This window comes from Phycodurus eques, chromosome 1 (genome assembly GCF_024500275.1).
Source record: "Phycodurus eques isolate BA_2022a chromosome 1, UOR_Pequ_1.1, whole genome shotgun sequence".
Taxonomy (NCBI): Eukaryota; Metazoa; Chordata; class Actinopteri; order Syngnathiformes; family Syngnathidae; genus Phycodurus; species Phycodurus eques.
In genome coordinates, this window is record NC_084525.1 from 11,363,706 (window position 1) to 11,385,172 (window position 21,467).

At 41.2% G+C, this 21,467-nt stretch overlaps 2 protein-coding genes and 1 pseudogene across 5 annotated transcripts in view; all 3 read right to left on the reverse strand.

The window, feature by feature from the left end:
* c1h7orf57 (chromosome 1 C7orf57 homolog) lies at positions 1-7,457 on the reverse strand. Its single transcript, XM_061676897.1, has 8 exons — positions 7,375-7,457; positions 5,826-5,880; positions 5,564-5,737; positions 5,412-5,499; positions 4,967-5,093; positions 4,635-4,699; positions 4,451-4,551; positions 1-552 (listed from the first exon to the last, which is right to left on the reverse strand). Exons 2-8 carry the CDS (start codon positions 5,866-5,868, stop codon positions 494-496), a joined length of 657 nt encoding a protein of 218 aa, XP_061532881.1. The 5' UTR covers positions 5,869-5,880; positions 7,375-7,457; the 3' UTR covers positions 1-493.
* Positions 7,458-9,927: 2,470 nt separating this feature from the next.
* Positions 9,928-11,990, reverse strand: LOC133403807 (four and a half LIM domains protein 2-like; annotated as a pseudogene).
* Positions 11,991-12,792: 802 nt separating this feature from the next.
* LOC133402783 (collagen alpha-1(XVIII) chain-like) overlaps positions 12,793-21,467 on the reverse strand; it is a 31,943-nt gene continuing 23,268 nt past the window's right edge. For all 4 annotated transcript variants that reach the window (XM_061676938.1, XM_061676928.1, XM_061676909.1 and 1 more), the window contains 17 exons: positions 20,817-20,894; positions 20,686-20,721; positions 20,533-20,586; positions 19,984-20,055; positions 19,855-19,905; positions 19,680-19,710; positions 19,545-19,598; positions 19,427-19,461; positions 19,213-19,338; positions 18,233-18,383; positions 18,081-18,145; positions 17,526-17,654; positions 17,414-17,446; positions 16,901-17,332; positions 16,613-16,810; positions 16,256-16,365; positions 12,793-13,746 (listed from right to left, as the gene is read on the reverse strand). In XM_061676938.1, coding sequence (XP_061532922.1) covers positions 13,533-13,746; positions 16,256-16,365; positions 16,613-16,810; positions 16,901-17,332; positions 17,414-17,446; positions 17,526-17,654; positions 18,081-18,145; positions 18,233-18,383; positions 19,213-19,338; positions 19,427-19,461; positions 19,545-19,598; positions 19,680-19,710; positions 19,855-19,905; positions 19,984-20,055; positions 20,533-20,586; positions 20,686-20,721; positions 20,817-20,894 — 1,869 coding nt within the window. In that variant the 3' untranslated portion in view covers positions 12,793-13,532. The remainder of the gene's footprint in view (positions 13,747-16,255; positions 16,366-16,612; positions 16,811-16,900; positions 17,333-17,413; positions 17,447-17,525; positions 17,655-18,080; positions 18,146-18,232; positions 18,384-19,212; positions 19,339-19,426; positions 19,462-19,544; positions 19,599-19,679; positions 19,711-19,854; positions 19,906-19,983; positions 20,056-20,532; positions 20,587-20,685; positions 20,722-20,816; positions 20,895-21,467) is intronic.

The window sequence follows — 21,467 nt, forward strand, 5'->3', positions numbered from 1 at the left end:
TGCAATTTGACTCATTTTTATTCTGCTTACAGATAGAACATGAGACATCAGGGGAATACAGTATTGAACAAATACTTTGCGGAATCGCAATCTAACCATCACTTCGTAAGAGCGACTTTGCGGTCAGCTCGCACCTGCAGCTCAAACACAGATTTTATTTTACTTCACTTAAACTTAAATAAATTAGCACAAACACTATAAGAACTGACTTGCTCGATCTTCACACAGTAAGGCTGGCAAACTGAGCAGCTCAAAAGCATGCTTAAAGGTGGAAACATGTTAGAACCAGATAGTTTTCCACATGGCTCGCAAGTTACCAGTAAAATCGAGCAATTGCGTTACAAAAACAAAACAACAGCGTCACATCTACTCAATTAAATGCTTTATCCAAACCAAAGCAAATCAATGGAAGGGCTCATCCCTCTGCATAAACGAGTACAGTCAGTGGATGTGCAAGAAGAGTGAGTGAATGTGAGAACGGCAAATTGTGGCACTATTCCAGGTCGTCCACATCTTCAGTCGCAACGGTGCTAGTTTGCTCTGAGGTCACACCTGCAAAACAACCAAAAAAACATCAGCACCGGGAAATTGCAATTGCTTACACTATACACGCATACATAATTTACTAAAGGCTTGCATGTGCAAAAACAGGCGCAAACTTGATTTCCTCCACAAACAGATGTGGAAGCTGATCTACGAACTGGGTGCAGCCTGCCAAACGGGCAAAATTGCCACGCAGTTGATTTGGTGTGTTTTGGGAGGAGTACATGTAAATAGCTGAATCTAGGACGTGCAATGTGATTTATCAAACCTGAGACGAAATGTGATGGCTGATATTGCGTCTTTAAAAAAGGTGTGTGAACGGCAGGTGCACTGCTGTAACCATGATTGTGAGTACTGTGGCGAGGAGGCGTACGCATAAAAGATAGGGGACAGGGAGAATGGATCTTTTCCGCTCGTGAATTTTTTTTTGAAATAACAGAAAACAACAATTATTTCAACATATGGTCCATGCAATTTTGGGGCTTCCCCAATAATCTAAGGGTAGACTCGGAGCGAGTCACATGAAGGAGTAACACCATATCACCAATGACAAAATTCATTTTAGCACGGCATTCTTGTGTGCGAGACATTTTAGTGCATTGCAGCAATTGCTGCTTTCCTCTCTCAGAGCAGTTTTGCAGGTTTGCAGTCCCAAGTTTTAAACGCAGCGGTACACAGGATGGGCAGATACATCCAACTGCCACACAATCGGGACAAGTTCAACAGAACAAAACATGGCTTTGAAACAATTGTTGGCTTTTCACCTAACTCAGTAATATATTTGTTCGCCTTTTCCACTAACACTTCCGATTTCATCACTTCAAATGTAATATTGCGCTTGCAGTGTTTTCCCAAATTTACCATGGCAAAAACTGTCAGTGCCAAAGAGCAAAATCCTTTCAAATACGGCGGTCTCCACAACTATGACACTTGATGCCAACAGCGCGCGCGATCTGTTACACTGGGTGAACATGGAATTTGGCGCCCGCTATTTTGGATCTAAGTAAAAGACGGCAATCTTAGCAACAGCCCGCACAGTCTGTTAAGAGTAGACTTTACACCGATCTGATCGGCCTGATCGGTATCGGCCGATGTTTAGCATTTTATGCCGATCGGCTTTAATGTCATAATTCGCCGATCCGATCAATGACGTCAAAAGACATTTACTCCGCGTCGCCATCGCGCACAGTATATTTGAATCCAAAAGCTAATTTATTTTTAGCCTTGTCGCGTGTCTTTTGACATAGTACTTTAAATATCTGACGGCCAATAAAGTTATGAAAAAAAAAAAAAAACATGTCGGCGGTGTGGGACAGACAACACGTAATGACTAAGAGACACATTTGCTCTTTCAAGATTGCACTATGTCAGACTACTGCAATAAAATCTTGTATCCCAATACCACCGCATTCCGTTTTTTATGATCATTGAGCTTTATCTTGTCAACTCAAATGCGACCGGATACACTCCCTACCGTGGCGACGACAACAAGAGTGGATCGCGCTGACTGTATTATAAGAACAAAATCAGGAAAAACGTGTGCTGGTGGTCACCGGTGCTCAGGAGAGGACGTTTAAGGCTTGCTTGACGTATGTTCCCGTACTTTTAATACGATACAGCTCGCAAGCAGACAACCAAACGATATGTAGCCGAGCAAGCTGGTGCTAGCACTAACGGTTGTGCGTAAACATGCTGCCGTTCTGTCGAATCATGCTCTGATGTTTCGGTGTGGGTGAAGTAATTTAGGCGGCACGGTGGACGACTGGTAAGCACATCTACCTCACAGTTCTGAGGACTGGGGTTCAAATCCCGGCCCCGCCTGTGTGGAGTTTGCATGTTCTCCCCGTGCCTGCGTGGGTTTTCTCCGGGCACTCCGGTTCCCTCCCACATCCCAAAAGCATGCATAGTAGGTTGATTGAAGACTCTAAATTGCCCATAGGTATGAATGTGAGTGTGAATTGTTGTATGTTTATATGTGCCTTGCGATTGGCTGGCGACCAGTTCAGGGTGTACCCCGCCTCTCCCCCGAAGATAGCTGGGATAGGCTCCAGCACGCCCACGACTCTTGTGAGGATAAAGCAGTACAGAAAATGGATGGATGGATAAAGTAATTTAATTATAGTAAGTTAACACCCATTATTTCTGTCATGTTGTTTGACCTGACTGATTAGAATACATGACCTGACTGGAGGAGCGATTTCCAACCTTTATGGAGCCACGAAACATATTTTACAATTGAAAAATCTCACGGCACACCAACAAACAAAAATGTAACAACAAGTAGACACGTTAATTAATGCATGTACTTCCTGCCATCTAATAGAAGACCATTCATTTGTTCTGTCTTTCACTATGCCGCATTGGCATAAATAGATGAACAAAAATACATTATTTATTGTAAATATAATTTTAGCAATTAAGTACACAAGTATATACAGTAAATGAACAGGTCATTTAAATAGACACATTGCTCCATCTTGTGATCGGATTGGTGATCGTTTTTTTAAACTCGGTGATCGGCCCCAAAAATCCTGATTGTGTAAAGCCTAGTTAAGAGTGAACATGAAATGTAGCACCCGCTAGGCCTGTCATGATAACAATTTTTTAACATGATATAATTTCCCCAAAACTATCAGATAAACGATATTCTTTTGAATTTAGTTTTTTGAATGCCTCTAAAATCATGAAAAGGCCCACCCTTATTATTTTTTATTATTTATTTTCTTTATTTTTTGCTTTTAAATCAGTGTTGTTATTATTTTTGATATTATTATAATTTCCTTTCTTGTTTCTCTATTAAATTGTTGTTCTTTACTCTGTGATATGGATACCCCTGGGTCTGAAATAAAGAATAACAAGCTACAAGACTAGCCTGGTTTGTATGGAACCTTCTGTTCCGATTATAGTCGGTTTGGATCCCCAAACCGAATGAAAATGCTCCATATAAAAACCTCAATCGGAATAACAGGCCGAATCTAAACGGAATTTCATTTAGTTTCACAGGGGTGGAATATTCCTTTTGCCAAACCGATCAGAAGGAAAATTTTCCCATTTAGTCATTGAGAATAGAGCCGGGAAAAGCTCTGTCTGTGCATGCTTCGTCTCGACGTAAATGCGCGGTGATGTCATCGTTTACGCACGGCTTAAATATGGAGGCTGCAGAGGGAGCTAGTATGCGACAGGTATCTTGTGTTTTATTACTTATAGGTTGTATTTATCAAGCATTTTTTTAAATTAACGTATACAAACAATCCCAACTACTGTGCCGAATAGATGACGGACCTCCATTTTGATAAATGACGTGACGTTCACGAAGAAGTGCACGTCACATGGCTGTTCCGATTAAATGTTGTGCACATGTGTACACCCGATCGGAATAAATCACATCACATGTAAACAGTTGACCAGAGATTTTCAATCCAAATAATTTCAATCGGAATGACAAAAAAAGGCCTCCACGTAAACTCGACTAGTGTGTGGTTGGTCCGCTGAAGACGAGCCCTTCACCTGTCAATCAAATACACGTTGACGTTTGCTGGAGTCAAGTCATGGCTGAATAATGTGTGTCACTGAGGTTATGATTAATAAACACTTAACGTTCCCGTGTTTGTGTCAATTGTGGACTAACACACAAAACAACCCGGAGAAGCGCTGACGTTTTAAACAATTGCTGGCTTTTCACCAAACTTAGTAATATATATATATATATATATATATATATATATATATACATACACACACACACACACACACACACACACACACACACCACAACAATGACAAGGTATTGAGTCCGTCGATTTTATTTATCGAACAATAAGTTGATATCGTAATTATCGTGACAGGCCTATTTTGGATCTTAGTAATTCCAGCCCAGTGTGTCTTAATACTGTATATATTTTCATACTTGAGGCATCGTCATCATTGGGAGACTTCTTTTTGTCTTCCACATAGCCGTGACTCAGCAGCTTGGACATGCTGACAGGGGCCACTTTCTTATTGTGAGACCTGCGCAGACAACAAAGAAGGCGAAACGTCAGCCAACTCTTCATCATGTCATCTACACCCGTGTCGTTTTGAGATATACTCACGTTCTCTTGTAGTTGTTGCTCACAGGCAGCCCCTCCACCTGAGTGGCAGCATCATCAGGAGACATCTGCAGGATGGAGAGGTGAGCCAGCTAATCATGCAAGCACTTCACTGACATATTTCATGTTGGAAAAGGGTGGTGCACCACGAATGATGAAGTGACTGACTACAAATGAAATTAAATGGGAAACAGCCTTTGATGACACCATGATGATTGAGAAAACTCATATTACCCTCAAAAAAAAAAAAAAAAAACAGAAGGCAAGAGGGGTGGGGGGAGGGGGGGGGCAAATGAAAAATAACAAAGCATGGTTGACTTTTTTGACATTTTCACCTTATCTTTATCATGAGTAAATATATCAGTCTCCCTTTCCCAGGATGAACTGTTATCAGTGCCAAATGGTGCAAGCAGCTGCTTGCCGCCCTTCGCCTGGCTGTTGGGAGATGTTGCTTTGCTGCCGCTGTAAATACAAAACCACCATGACAAACGATGAGCCGCACATCGCATTCTGCGGCTCGGAAATGTCATGAATGAGCAGACCAGCATTGCCAGCCAACATGCGATTGGGGTCCTCATCTCGAGCTAACTGATGCTCCAGACTGTGACATAAGGATGCTTCATACAAGGTTATCTCTCATACAATTTGCATTTTAATATCTATTTATTGTAGCTATCAGTCTGATAAAAAAACAAATACAAAAAACAACATTTTTGTTTTTCCCCAGTTGAGATGGTGAGCCAAGGAGACTCCAGTGCCAAGATGCTTGTGTTCATTTACCCGTTTGAGTCGTCACCTGCAAACCAGTTGTTGGGATTGTAGGCTATCTTCGGTTTGTCATCCACATCAGCGTCATGGCTCAAAAGCCCTGCGGCACACAAATTATCATATTTCAAACAGCCTTTCGATCATCGTCACCAAATTATTATTACCTTTATGCCCCCCTTGCTTTGCAAGCTTAACATAGTCCGAATCGGATTCAAAGATGCCAACCCGCCGTCCACTGATCCTCTCAACAGGTGTGCTTTCGGCAGCAGTCTGGGACAGACCAGGGATCTGAGAGGTTGGTCCCGTCACACCACTGGCCGCCGCTCCTGGCTTTATTCCTGCAATGAATCGACCACTTCTATTTGTTCCAAACTGTACGATAAATGTTAGCGTTGAGCCAGAAAACGGATTTATTTGTATTATTACCACCAGGCTTGGTCCTTCGATGGTTGGGTACAACAGCACTCATAGTGAAATAAATCTGAAGACCAAAATGGGTATTTAATAATTAAAGGTATTTAGTACGAAAAAAACAAACAAACATGCTATTACTGTACTGTATAAGTCTTATAACAGGGATGTCAAAAAAAAAAAAAAAGAATCAGCCCATGTAACAGATTTACTGTGATACTCGCCTAATTAACAAGTAGTCATACTTGTAAAAATGCTCCAATATGACAACACCGATACTGAAATTGTAAAGGTTCATTTAAGTCCCTTGGTGTTACTTGGATAACTGGTAATTCTACAGTAGAGCTAATAGATAACACTCCTCATAAAAAAGACCCAGCCTCTCACTTTATTAATAGAGAGTCAAGAGTAAAGAAAAGTAAGCGATGGTGTGAGTGTGTGTTTATCATTTCAGTTGTCCTGCTAGTTTTATTTTAGAATTAAAATGCTTTGTGTTACAGGTTACAGCCGGGCCAATTATTGGAGCAGGCATTTTGGCGCATATCAGCAGCATTTTTTTTTTTAATCCACCGGCCGATAACCATTCAATCATCAATTTAAAATTGGGTAAACTTCAGGGAACTATCTATTTTCAGTTAACTTTATAAAGAGCTGCTGTTGACCCTGGGAACTTCCTGCACTTTTTGTTTTTGTTTGATTTATGCCTTTTCAAGAAACATTTGTGTCTTTAAATATTATTTGCTTAAAATAACTAAAATAATTGCTATAATGGCATTATCAAGTACCAGTTCTTGGTATTGGCATGTACTCAAATCTAAATACATGTACTCAAGTCTGAACAAAAAAGTAATACTGGTGCATCCCTAATATAAAAATAAGGATTTGAATAATGTACTTGTATTTCTTTGCGTGAAAACAAAGGGCCCACTTGACATCAAATTCGGTTGGATGTAGCCCCTTAACTACAATGACTTAATGGACACCCCTGCGTGTATAATCTTACGCAACGGTAAGCAAACAAGCGCCCCCTGTCGGCAGTTTACCAAACATCCTACCCAAGAGGGCGTATATCATGAATGTAATTGAATAACGAATAAATGAATAACGGAAGCTTGCGAAACAGTTAATTGGTGCAGGAAAAGCAAAAACACTTGGTTTTTTTTTAATAATGTATGTTTGCAAGCATGTAAAAGCGTGCAATAGTGTAGTAACGTGTAATGACATGATCGTGCAGGTGAGACTAATTTCGGCTCATTTAATTTTGAACAGATAAGATGAAAAATAAACCTGATACAATGTCTTCCAGAGACCTGTAATCGAACATGAGCAGTCACTAATGCTAACGACAGCAGTTTGGTAGCAGTAGCTGTTATAAATGATTACAGACAGTAGTATCTATAACAATGCCTTGCTAACGCGTTTAGCAGCCAAGCGAGTTGATACAGCAGCTAGCTCGACAGCGCTGAAACGACGCGAACGTCAGTAGCAGCGAAACATTAAATATATTGCACAACCCCTTGTTAAAATGTGCTGTGATGTAAATGCGCTGTTTGGAGAAATTTACCGTCTGCTGCTTGTTATTCTGCAAATAAAAGGGACGAACAAGTATCGGCAGAAGCCACTTCCTGTCACTACAGCGGCCCACTTCCGTTCCAAGTCAAAGATCGTCTATTCAGGCAGACGCTTTGTGGGTTTGATGATCCTATATTCAAATTGGTGGCCACACAAATACAGTACATTTGGAAATTAGTATCAACAATTACAGTACTGACATTTTTACAGCAAGTTTCCCTGCCATAGTGAAATTAGCACGTTATAGTGGTGGCCAACAGGGCCAAATGCGCTGCAAACGGCCATATGCTGCATAGCAAGACGAAAAACATAAAACAAGTGCAAAAGAAAAACGGTGCAAGATAAAAAAATAATAATAATAATAAATGCTGCAATCACAGAAAACAACAGCAGAACAAAAATGCTGCAATCACAGAAAGCAACAGTAAAAGAAAAATGCTGCAAAACAAAAATGCTGCAATCACAGAAAGCAACTGCAAAAGAACAATGCTGCAAGATAAAAGATAAAATCACAGAAAACAACAGTAAAAGAAAAATGCTGCAAACACAAAACACAAAAAATTCCCAAAACAACTGCGAGAGAGAAATGCTGCCACGTAATGGAAGTCAGCCTGGCGGCCACTAAGGGCACAACCTCCCGGACGACATAGTTCTGTGAGACAAGAGGCACCACAGGTATGCATAGGTAGATATGACACACGCATTTTCAGAATCAGAATCAGAATCAGAATCATCTTTATTTGCCAAGTATGTCCAAAACACACAAGGAATTTGTCTCCGGTAGTTGGAGCCGCTCTAGTACAATAGACAGTCAATTTACAGAACACTTTGGAGACATAAAGACATTGACAAAAAAACAATTATGCAAAAAGATGCAGAGTCCTCTAGCACTTAGAATAGTTCGAATGACTAATATTGCAATAGTCCGGTGCAATGACCATTGTGCAAAGGGCGCTGTAACTTCAAGGAGTGTATGCGGTTTAAAGTGACGAGTAGTGCGATCATCTGGGACAATGTTGGTTGTGCAAATGTTACAGATACTCCTCAATCAGTGTGCAAATGGAGCAGATGCTACTGTGGCATGAGTGGCCAGTATATGCAAATAGTGCAGCATGGCGAGACAACTACAGTGAGTGCACGAGTGATACATAATTGGCCCCACAGAAATGTGACAACGAACTCAAGTCAAAAAATTGCCAGCTTATTGTAATGGAATTATAGGTTAGGTGTTTAAGAAGTTGATCGCAAGAGGGAAGAAGCTGTTGGAATGTCTACTAGTTCTAGTTTGCGTTGATCGGTAGCGCCTACCTGAGGGAAGGAGCTGGAAGAGCTGGTGACCGGGGTCCAGACGGTCCGAGAGGATTTTGCACGCCCTTGTCTTAGTTCTGGCAGCGTGCAAGTCCTCAATGGTGGGTAGGGGGTTCAGCAGTTTTGATTGTCCGTTGCAGTAGGAGTTTGTCCTTTTTTGTAGCAGCACCAAACCAGACTGTGATGGAAGAACACAGGACTGATTCGATGACCGCTGTGTAGAACTGTCTCAGCAGCTCCGGTGGCAGGCCGTGCTTTCTCAGAAGCCGCAGGAAGTACATCCTCTGCTGGGCCTTTTTAAGGACGGAGTTAATGTTGGTCGCCCACTTCAGGTCCTGAGAGATTGTAATTCCCAGGAACTTGAAGGTCTCGACGGTTGACACAAGGCAGCTGGACAACGTGAGAGGCAGCTGTGGCGAAGGATACCTCCTGAAGTCCACGATCATCTCTACAGTCTTGAGCGTGTTCAGCTCCAGGTTGTGTCAGCCGCACCACAGCTCCAGCCGCTCCGCTTCCTGTCGATATGCAGACTCGTCACCGTCCTTGATGAGGCCGATGACAGTGGTGTCATCTGCAAACTTCAGGAGCTTGACAGTCGGGTTCACTGAGGTGCAGTCGTGTAGAGAGAGAAGAGCAGCGGAGCGAGGACACAACCTTGGGGCGCCCCAGTGCTGATGCTGCGTGTGGATGAGGTGGCCTCCCCCAGCCCGACCTGCTGTGTCCTGCCCGTCAGAAAGCTGTAAATCCACTGGCAGATGGCAGGTGAGACGCTGAGCTGGAGAAGCTTGGTTGAAAGGAGTTCAGGGATGATGGTGTTGAACGCTGAGCTGAAGTCCACGAACAGGATCTTCGCGTAGGTCCCTGCACTTTTGAGCTCCATGTCGATGGTGACGATAAACTGGGGAGGTCAAAGTGGTCAGCGCATGTATGGATGGAAAACCAAAAGACCAAGGATGCTGCCACATTGTGCTGCATGCAGTTGAACACCGTACAATTATATAATGAATAGAACACCGTAGTTTATATCTGGTTTATAATTTCAGAGAACATAATAAACATCCTGATTATAATCTAAAAAGGAACTTGCAACAAAACACGTCTTTTTATATTGACCTCTGTCGATGCATGCAGGTCAAGTCATCAGGCCTTAATGTGAAAGAAAGCAATAGCACACAGTAATAAATGCAAATATAAGGGTCGAAGACTTTTGGCTTATGTTTGTTTCACAACCGCTCCATCAGACGTCTTTGCCACAGTCCGAGCAGAAGACGTCATCATTGCAAGTCAGGAAATCTCGGCCCACCAGGGACACGCACATGCTGCAGTTGAAGCAGTCGTTGTGCCATTGGCGCTCCCGGAACGAGATGTACTTGCTGCCTTTAAGACCTGCGTGGAACAAAAGCAAATTTGTGGAGCGGTATGAGCTTGTTGTAATTGAATATTTTTGAATCAAACGGAAGCATGTGTCACAGGCAGGAGGCAGTGATCTAATTGGTTAATTGAAATCACTGTTACAGCAATAATTTCAAAAAAATAAATAAAATCATAGCTACTATTGCAGAACATTAATTATATTATTTGTTGCGCACAGAAGACCTTCACCGCTGATATGGTTGGTACAATAAACATATTTCTTTGCAAACAGGTTGCAGAAACAGTCGAAGCAGTAGGCAAGATCATCTCGAGAAGTGAATCGTTGGCCTGCCTAGTTGCTGCTTGCATCCAGTGCAAACAAAAGCATTCTTTATGCCAGGGCTTGTCGTGGATGTTGACCCCTCCAATGTTGATTGGCTGAAAGATTACCACACTACAAAGTGGACAAGTTCATTCAGTTGTTGAAACATTCAACTTTTTTAAAGACACTACCACATATTGGGGGTCAGCTGAGCGGAAACGCTGACTATTTGTTTTAATTTTTTTTAATGAACTTTACTGAACATATACAAACAATTCAACACAAGACTGGTTCCTATAAAATAAAATAATAATAGTTAAAAAACAAAACAGAAGGCAGCAGCAGATTTTGTCCTTCGATACTTCGAAACTCACTTGTGACTGAAAATTTGGCTCAAAACACAAACCAAAAAAATTAAATAAAATTGACCAAGCATAGGCTCATAACTTTAAAAAAAAATCGTAAATTGGGGCACTGTTAAGTTGAGGTACCGCTGTAATTGGCATATAAATCGTAATACGTCCTAACTTCTTACAGTGGATGCATTGCAGAGCAAAGTGCTTCTCATAGCAGCACAGACAGTAGTTGTTGGCAACCTTCTGGATGAAGCTCCTGGTGCCGATGAGCTGCTGGCAACTTTTGCAAGTGAAGCAACACTCATGCCAACTGCTGCCCTTATGCTCCATCTTCTTAGAGCCTTCGAGGAAATGGTTTGTAACACGCAATGAATATATAATACCAATCAGTAGAGCACATTAAAGGAAGCAAATACCCCATTTAAAGGACCATAGATGCTTTTCCCATAGATTTCAGCCCAAGCATCTGGTAGAGCATGTTTTAAAGGAACAATTGAACATTTATAACACATTTTGTTACTGTAGAACTTAAATAAAGGTGTGTTATTGCACCCTACACAAGAGAGATGAAGATAAAATAGTCACTTTTTAATACTTCATATTTTCTGCAATATTTTAATCAATTGGGGGAAAAAACAATGAAAAAAATATAGTGATGTCCCCAAACATTTGAGCTGTGTAGTACTTGGAAAAAAAGAAAATGTTCTTCCTGTTTTTGCCATTATAAAGCTGTATTTCTGTTCACCATCCGGTGACATCTCAATCGTTTGGTATTGATTTTTGTTATAACTGCCCCCCAAAAAATTCTAAATTGCAAGCTTATTGATATTTGTTGCTTTAAAAAAGAAAAAGAAAAAAAGTAAAGAGGCACATTTACATGGCATTATATTCTTCAGGCATGCATTGCACTTTGCTGATAACTCGTTGCTGTAGCAATCTGAGCACATCAGCACGTCATCCCTGGTGGCAAAAGGCTGCTCCATCAGAGACTGGTTGCATCTTTTGCAGAGGAAGCATTCACTATGCCAGTGTTGGCCTTTGAATGACACATCCTGATCGAGGGGGACAGGTAAGCAGTTGGTGCTGAAGTCATGTACACGGTGGGAAACTTACCTTACTTGTACAGCAAATGAGCTGGACGCATGCGATGCAGTTGTTACAGCACAGTGTCTCGTAGCATTTTATGCAGTGTGGGATTTCTGCCTTCAGGATAAATTTTTGCCCATAAAGGGACACTTGACACTCGCTACATTTGCGAGGCTCAGCCATCTTCATGGAAATGTTAATTAAAATTTCAGCAAAGCAGTGAAGTTATAACTACGACTTCTTTCATTTCAATTGTCATTATTGACATGAACAGGAAATGTGACAATTAGAAGCAAGGTAACAAAATTATGTGTAAAAAAAGAAGTCACTTCTTAATTGTTTGGCCCCATGATGGTAAATGTATACAATCATAGATAACTGTCTGCTTCATATTGCTGACATGACCTATTGAGGAGTATATGTTTGGGATTGGGGCCGATGTCCTGTTTGATCAAATCAGAGGATGACAAAGTCAGACGGTATCAACATCCTAGGCTGTGAGAAGACACATGGTCAGTAAGAGCACAGTCCATGTTTAGTGAAGATAATAGTTGCGACTTAGAAATATATGAACGAGAAGCTCAGAGAAGTATTCTTTGAATAACCACTGTGCATGCTGTTTTTTACTGTATAGTTGTTGTTCCTTCTTGAAAGAATATAAAATCATCTTAAAGCTTACCCAGGTTTCAGAGATAATATTGAGGTCATTTGAATTCTAACATCCCACCTGCAAACTGCACCTCATCAAAAAGGATGTGCTCATCCCTTTCTCCAGTGTGAAGCAAAGCAGAGAAAAGCCAAGAAGAGGCCATACCTGTTGGCAGCTGCAGCTGGAGTAGAGGCTTCTTGCAGACCGAGAGCAAACAGATCCTTTGCTTTAGAAGAGTGGAGGGGGCAGGCCAGTGGTTGATAAACATATTTCAACTCTTTTTTTCATTAAAGAAGCACAAGAGTTGGGGCAAATAGTCAGAATAATTGCATCACATTTTCTGGACAATTGGGCTTTAATTATATCATGATAGCAACAATGCTGTTTGATAAGTGGCAAATGAAAAAAATATTTGTCATGAGGATTAAATTCTCGTGCCAAGCACTTTTTTGACAGCAGCTCTTCTGTTCCCTCTTTTGAAACCTAGGTGCCAAACTAGATATTACTTTTTTACAGTTTTTTTTTTAAATTAGTTGATTGTCTGATGTGCAAGTGCAGTTATCGCATGTGTATGTGACAAAGGCTACAATGTGTTGCTAACTGCACTGTATTTACTGTTCCCATGACAGAGAGAAAAGCTTTCAGGTGTTTTTGTTATATCTTTTTTCTTTTCTTTTTTTTTATGTGCGCAAACTTTAATCATGTCAACCTGGCTAATGTCTGAACTTTAGCTGGATACATTTAGAGTTCTTTTGTAAAAAGACAACAGTAAAAAAGAAAAGGCACGCTTATTAAAAATAAAAAACATTTTTAAAAAAGTAAATAAGCCCTGTTATTGTTAAGTCATACAAATTGACTTTCTTGTTCAGTTATTTGTTCATCCAATTCCTTGCTTAAACTGTACGTTTAAATCTTCTCTTCGGAGCCGCATGAAACTTCTGTTTCATATACAGTATAAGATCACCTTGTGTCGCACCGTAAAATAAAAATAAAAATAAAAAGTCATGTATTTGCAAGGAAACAATTGAACCATGTTTATAGTCCCAAGCAGGTTTCTATCAATCCCATGTGTGTGTTTATCTCCTGCCATAGCCAATATAGCTGTTCTCCACGCACAGCACTACGTAGGAGCTGGAGCAGCTGCTGGAGGTCTGCTGGAGCAGACTGCCGCTGTGCAGCGGGGACGCCTTGCCGCTTAGTATGTGGTTGCTCATGCGCCATGACTCGCAGAAACCGTCAACCTGCCGCTGACCGTTGGTGGCAGAGCCGTGCCACATCATCTTCTCAGGCCTACACACACACACACACACACGCGCGCACACACACACACACACACACACACGCACACACAAAATACAACATCACAGTTACATAATTGATTTCATTCATTAAGAAATTTGTTGATCAAGTGGAATTTAACCGATTAAACATGTCAGCATTTGGTGAAATTCTGGCCAAATAGTCCCTAAACAGGTCGCAGAAGAAACTAAAGTCCTGTAATGTAACAGAGTACAAATACTTCATTACTCCACTTAATTAGAATTTTCACACATTTGTATTTTACGTCATTGTTTATATTTCTGGCAAGTTTCACTTTTACTCCACTACATTTTCAAAATAAAATGTATATCACTACATTACCTAAATGAAATGTATACTTTTACTCCACTATATTTGCCCATCTTTGTTACTGCAAAAAATTAATTACAAGAAATTGTGTCACGCATTTTACCCATGCAGAGATCTGACAACTTTTGACTCGGGTGCATCTCCAGCAACAGATGGCAACCCAAACGACTATATGGTGAACTCCGAGAGAGTGATAACACAACAAGGATTACGGTACACACCCGTGTGCGTATTTCATGGAATGCCTTTTCTACACTGGATGCAGTGCCTCTTATATCTACCTAAAGTGACGGAAATATTGGCATTCAAAAACTCCCCATCCAACCTGAAGAAGCACATTGAGGTTAGGTAAATAAATATACTGTATATTAATCCAGACAAAATGTCAATGTTCTTTTAGTTATCGTGAGGTTGTTTCGGCATACGGTGAATGTGGTGACCAGGCTAAGATGGCTTAGCTAACTTCACTCATTATCCAACACGCAGAACTTTAATTGGTGTACACCAATGAACTAAACTAAAGAAATAAAAAAATATATATTTATCAAAATTCAAAATGATCAGCTTTTTAAAATACTTGTAATTTTACTCTCAATAGTAAAGTACATTTAATGTTAGAAAAATACTCTTGATACGTAAGCACAGCGAATGCAAGATACTAAACTTTCACTCAAGTAATATTCTACAAAGTTATTTTCTGTTAAGGTACTAGCAAATATTGTATCTACTGTACTTACACCCCCACTAACAGCTAAATATCCCCTGAGCAAATGTCGATGTTTGACCTTGATCAGGCGTTTTTTTTTTGTAGCCACCAACAAGCTTTAAGCGTAATTCTAGCTGGATACTTGACAACTCTTCTTGGCAGAATTAGCCCATTAAAATTTGCTGGTTTCCTGTCACGGACCTGGCCTTTAAGCATAGTCTGCAAATGTTCAATAGTGCTGAGTTTGGACCTTTGTGAAGGTCACTTCAGAAGTTTATTAATCTGCTTTATCCAATTTTGATATTTGTTTTGGATCATTGACCTGTTCGAACACCCAGTTTTGTCCAAGGTTCAGTTGTCTAGCTGTTGATTTGAGTTGAATTTGAAGAATTTAGAGGTATTCCACTTTCTTCATACTCCATCCACTTGGTGCAGTGAATCAGTGCCAGAGCATGATGCTACCAACACCGTGCTTGACAGCTAGTACAGTGTTCTTTGGTTTAAAAGCCTTACATAGACTCAATCCTCCAAACATACAATATGTTTTGACATTGTGGCCAGGCAGCTTAATCTTTGTCTCATCTGACCATGATACATTTGTCCAGAAGGCATTTGGCTCGGTCATGAGAGCAGCGGCAAAAACTGAGGTAAGCAGGAGCTTCTTTCTTGGTCAGCGCCCTCTCAGTCTATGTCAATGTAAAACTTGGTTCAATGAACTTTCCAATTCATAGCAGGCTGGGAGGAGCCTTAGTGGTTAATGAGTTGTTCCTGAACATCTTAACCAGTTTCCTTACATCTGAGGGTGATAGTGTGTCTGCTTCCAGACCATGGCAAAGTGGTGAAACATCCATATAACTTTATATAAAATTGTTTGAACTGATGAACTTGGATTCTGTAGCCATTGAGAAATGCCTCCGATAGACTTTCCCAACTCATGTAAATAAACTATTCTCCTTCTGAGAACATCACAGAGTTACTTGAACTTTCCAATTGTTGTTACTTTAAGTGAAGCCAATGAGTGCTGTCAAAGAAATAATTTTTATGTTGGCAAAAAGAAACTACCAGCTCCAATCACTCTTGATCACTAATGTGACATTGCAAGCGGCTTGGCCTTGTCAAGTTAAAAGACTTCAGAACCTTCAGCACCTTTTATCAAAAGAGTTAGGTGAAAATATGCATCTACATATTTAACTGTATACATAATTTTGACACTGGGTGGATGAGAGAAAATACAAAAACAAATTCTTTTTGAAAATCACTGATGTACATTTTATAAGCATTCCAACCTGGAAAAAGAACGTTTTAAGTATGTAATGAAATTACACCAAATTATTATGACATTTAACTTCCCGGTAACCCTGAACCGGTTAATCGATAGCTGATTAATTGTCAGTATTTCTTATTTATAATCAAGGAAATTTGTTGTCAAGTGTTAAATTGCATGATTTTGCTGACTGGACATACCATGTGCTGTCGCGGAGAACATCTTTACCATCAAAAGAGTAGATAGGGACATTCTCCTTCATTGTGCCATCGTTAAAAATGGCCTCCCAGTTGTCAAACAAAACCTCATCCTGATGAGACAAAACAATCAATTTGGGGAGGAAAATGTTTAACGTTTAAAAAGCACAGGCACGATTAATACACACTGAAATATACAAAGCAAGTCATAAGTTGTCATTGAATATCTATGTATATCTATTTATATCTCTCTCTCACTTATATATACATATATATATATATATATATATATATATATATATATATATATATATATATATATATATATATATATATATATAACTTTTGTTTTTTATCTACCTTCAAGTTGACTATAGGCATATGTTCTCTGTCGGCTTTGCGGACAATGCTGTGGAGATCTTGGAGTTTTGAGGACAAGAAGGCTCGGAATGTTCCCTTCATTCCGATGCTTTGAGCCTGAGTGAAGCACAAAAAGTCAGCACCTCGGATGCCCCACATGGATCCAGTCTGGGGCTGGTTCAAGGCGATAAGGTGGAGCTGGAGAAACCCCAAAACATGCTGTTACTGTATGTCCAAAACAATAAGAACAGCTGCAAGTGGCAGCTGACAAGCCGCAGCTTCTCTTACCCCTGGCCCTGATGTGTGATGGTGGGGCGGAGTCTGGGCCACAGGTGGGGGAGGCCTTCGCTGAGGAGTTACAGCGTAGTAAGGTGGGTGTTCATGGGCTGGATGGACTGGGTATCGATCATCTGGGTTATTCACCCGGTCTGTGTAACTGGGGTATCTGGGGTCTGTTGGGGCAGGGTATCGGGGATCTGGCTGAGATGTATGTCGAGTGTCAGGGTGGTATAATCTGGGATCAGGAAGGTTTTGGTTTCTGCCATCAGGGTTTGTTTGGTATGGAGGGTACAGCTGGCTGGACTGACGTGGGTCAGGCTGAGAAAAACTGTCCGGATTCACTTGGTCCGGCCTCTCTGCATGACTGTGAGAGTCATTGGAGATGTGGTATGGGGAGTACGGAACGACCGGTGGGGGCTCCGCTGCTACAACCTCATTAGCCTGTGAATAGTGTTCATCATATATTCACACGCGACCATATTTGGGAGATAGGAACTTTAGAAAAACATGCAGCACACTCACATCCTCACGTGGCAATGGAATATAGCCACCAAGCTGAAAAAGGTTAAAGGGAACAAGTTAATTAAAAAGTTGTTTCTCTGGTTCTTTTTCAAAGCGAAGTGCTAGTTCTTACCTGGACTTGACGAACCCCGTCTCTGACTCGTAGATAAAGATCTGTCCGGTCTATGACGTAGACCAGCGAGCCCTCAGGTTGTCTTCTAGCAGTGGCTGTCATGATATCATAGGACTGCAACACTGTCACCTGAACGGAAGTTAAGCCAGTGAGGCTCCGTTTTCTCAGTCTCCATTTGAGTGTGATCACTATGATAGAGTTTGAAAGGAACTAAATTAATGCATGAAAAGATGTTACTTCTTCAGAAGGCTCACACTGATAGCCACATCAAGCAAAGAAATTAACTAAGGAGCCAGCTGAGTTCGGACAAAAGGCAAACTACACCCTGGACTTGTCATCAGTCAATCACAAGGCACATAGAGAGGGAATACCATTCGCAGACACATTCACAGTGTCACTGAGCTGCAACTGAATCCACGCTGTCTGCACTGAAGTCAGGCCTATGCACCACTACACCATCAGTGACCAGTATAGAAGGGGGTCCTAGGAATTTGTAGACTCTGGGATTGCAACCAGACTCCTGGCTTTGTTTAATTCTTTTTTGGAATTTCTCACCCCGGAAGAGTGTCCTGGTATTCCAGGTGTTCCAGGTGGCCCGGGTGGTCCAGGAATACTGATAGCTGTTATTCAAGAAGCAAAGGGCAGAATTACCTCTACACTGATCTAATGAAATTGACAAATACAGTATTTTATGTTATTCAACTTACTGTGTGTGCCCCTATGAGGTCCAGGGAAGGAAGGGACACCAGGGGGTCCAGGTGGCCCTGGTGGTCCAGGTCGGCCATCATAGCCTCTTCCTGGTGGACCAGTTGGCCCTTGGGGACCCGGTGGGCCAGCAATGGAGTCCCCTTTGGGGCCCTGGTGGGACATTATATTTTAATGTAAAGTGGTAAATTTGATGTTAAGTCTACAAAGCCTTGTAATAAGGTTTTTTGTGCCATAGAAATAATCAATATGAATAATTTCAGAACTGCTATCCAAAATAATCCGACAATTTGTACAGTAGAATTCAATTGGGATAAAGACAAAGCCCCAGATTGGGTTCCTTAAGTGTGCACACTGTAACTAATAATTTGTTAAAGAACCCTTTGATTCGTTTGTAGCACATCAGAAAATCCAACGAGACCATCCATCCATCCATCCATTTCCTGAGCCGCTTCTCCTCACTAGGGTCGCGGGCGTGCTGGAGCCTATCCCAGCTGTCATCGGGCAGGAGGCGGGGTACACCCTTAACTGGTTGCCAGCCAATCGCAGGGCACATAGAAACAAACAACCATTCGCACTCACAGTCATGCCTACGGGCAATTTAGAGTCTCTAATTAATGCATGTTTTTGGGATGTGGGAGGAAACCGGAGTGCCCGGAGAAAACCCACGCAGGCACGGGGAGAACATGCAAACTCCACACAGGCAGGGCCGGGGATTGAACCCGGGTCCTCAGAACTGTGAGGTTGACGCTCTAACCAGTCGGCCACCGTGCCGCCCAACTAGATCATCTATACTTTATTTGAGGTTAATCACAATTACCTGACCGCCATGTATTGGCTAGTACTTAATAGCTTGAATGTGATGTTTTTATGTTAAAAAATTAAAAAATATTTCATCTTATCGCTCCACTGCGGATATTTTAATGTTGACAGCGTTGTTCCTAATTCAGACGTAATTAACATCACAGTAACATGATCTCACTTGAGGTCCGGGGACTCCCGGCACTCCTACCGCTCTCCCTCCATATCGTGGGTCGTAATATCCCCCACCTGGTTCTCCTTTCTCTCCTTTCGAGCCAGGATCTCCCGTTTCACCCTTCAACTCATTCTGGACACGGAATCATTGTGGAACTCCCATTGTTGATGTGGACCGTCAAAGCATTTTTGTGTTGACACAGTCAACAGAGGAGGCTTACCTTAAATGCGTAAATGTCACGGTCTGACCCACCATCTGAATCCCAAGCAAGATGTTTAGTTTATACTTGGTCCAAACACACAAAGAAAATGTTTGAAGTCCAGTGGAAGCTGCTTTACCTGGTAGGCCGGGTAAACCTGGTGCTCCAGAGTCACCTTTCTCTCCTTTAGTAGCTACGACAGAATGATGAACGATGACGATATATCGAAAGAAACCATTGTTTCAGGCAACGAGCTAATATGTCGCACACTCACCTTGATAATACCTGGAGTAGTCATCATACCCCTAGAATGACAAAAGAATAGCATTGAGAGGGATTTTAATGTTTACATTTCTCACATCGTTCTATTTAAATCAAAATAAGTCTACTGTAGATGAGGAATATTGAAGAATGTTCCAACTTCAACAATGTTTTACATCTTGACTCACTCTGGATGGTGGTCCAGGGGGTCCAGGTGGGCCCGGTGGACCTGGGGGACCCTACATCAAAACATGGTGTGGTTACTGAAGTCGACAAAGTTCCACTTCTCCCGAATTACCTTTTGAACATATACTCACATAGTATGTGGCTCCAGACCCACCGCCTGGCTCTCCTTTTTGTCCTTGGATGCCGTTCAGTCCCGGTCGACCCTACAAAATAAAATAAATTCCACAGTGACAGACCGTATGTACAGTATCTCACAAAGGTAAATACACCCCTCACATTTTTGTAAATATTTTCTTGTATCTTTTTAAGGGACAGGTGCCATAGTGAACTTCCAGTGATCAGTCTGACAGAGTGTAAGAGCACCACATTTAATACACCAGCTCCCCATTCCTACCTGAGACCTTGTAATCCTAATGAGTTACATGACACCTGGGAGGGAAAAATGTCTATTTTGGCCCCCGTTTGGAGCTTTGTATTAGTGTTATTTTGATGGGAATGGGAATTTACACTCTAATACAAGACTAACTACATATTCTAGCAAAGTGTAACTTCTTCAGTGTGGTTCCGTGAAAAGATCCAAATAAAATATTTTACAAAAATGTGAATCGTGTCTCTTTTGTGAGATACTGTATGTTGGTGATCATTTAAAAAAAGCAATTAAAAGCAGAATAACTACTCACTGGTCTACCTGGAAGTCCAAATTCTCCTTTTTGACCTAGAGGACCATAAGAGCCCTGCCGAAAAAAAGATTATACAGGTTTGTGCCACTCATGAGAATTCAAAGCCATTACTGTAGGTAACAATGTGTATAGTAAGTATGTCTATATACATACTGGAGGTCCAACTGGGCCTGGGGGTCCTATATCTCCCTGTGAACAGACACACAATGATATTTACATCATGTAGCCCTCTATGAATGTGTTAGTATTGAATGTAAAAGAAGAACACATGATGTCATAGTTACTGGTTTCCCTGTCAGGCCCCCCAGGTACAAAGGCCGCCCATCTGGACCCATGATGACACCGGGTTCTCCTTTTTCACCCTGAACACATCACATGTTTATTTATATACAGTATACACAACTCACAAAATGTTGAGGATATTGTTTTTATAAGTGAAATTTCATGATGAACCTAAAAAGCACGATCCATTTTACAGGGGAACTTCATTTGACTTTCACTAAAGTTTTAAATGGACAGTTTTTCTGAACTTTTTGCCCAATATGCAGTTCTCTAACAAGGAGCGGAACGGCAAAATTCCCAACAGGTGTTTGGTCCATGGATGGACCAATACATTTCTTGGTTCAATTAGAATTGGAATTTAAACACTCCTCTTCATCATGCTATTCACATTTTGACATGATAAGACCAAGACAACACCTAACAATTGATCAACAGTAAAAGGCCTCATACAGAAAGTGGCCACTGAGCTTAGCATATCACAAAATGTCATCAACGATTTTCAAAACCGCAACGAGAGTCACCGAAAGGCAAAGTGAACGTCCATTTTTATTGATTTGTTAATTTTGCCGTTCTTGTCCTTGTTAAAGAGCAGCAAGTTCTGGAAAAAATGTACTGAAACAAACAGTTGGATGTGCATTCAAAGGTTTAGAGAA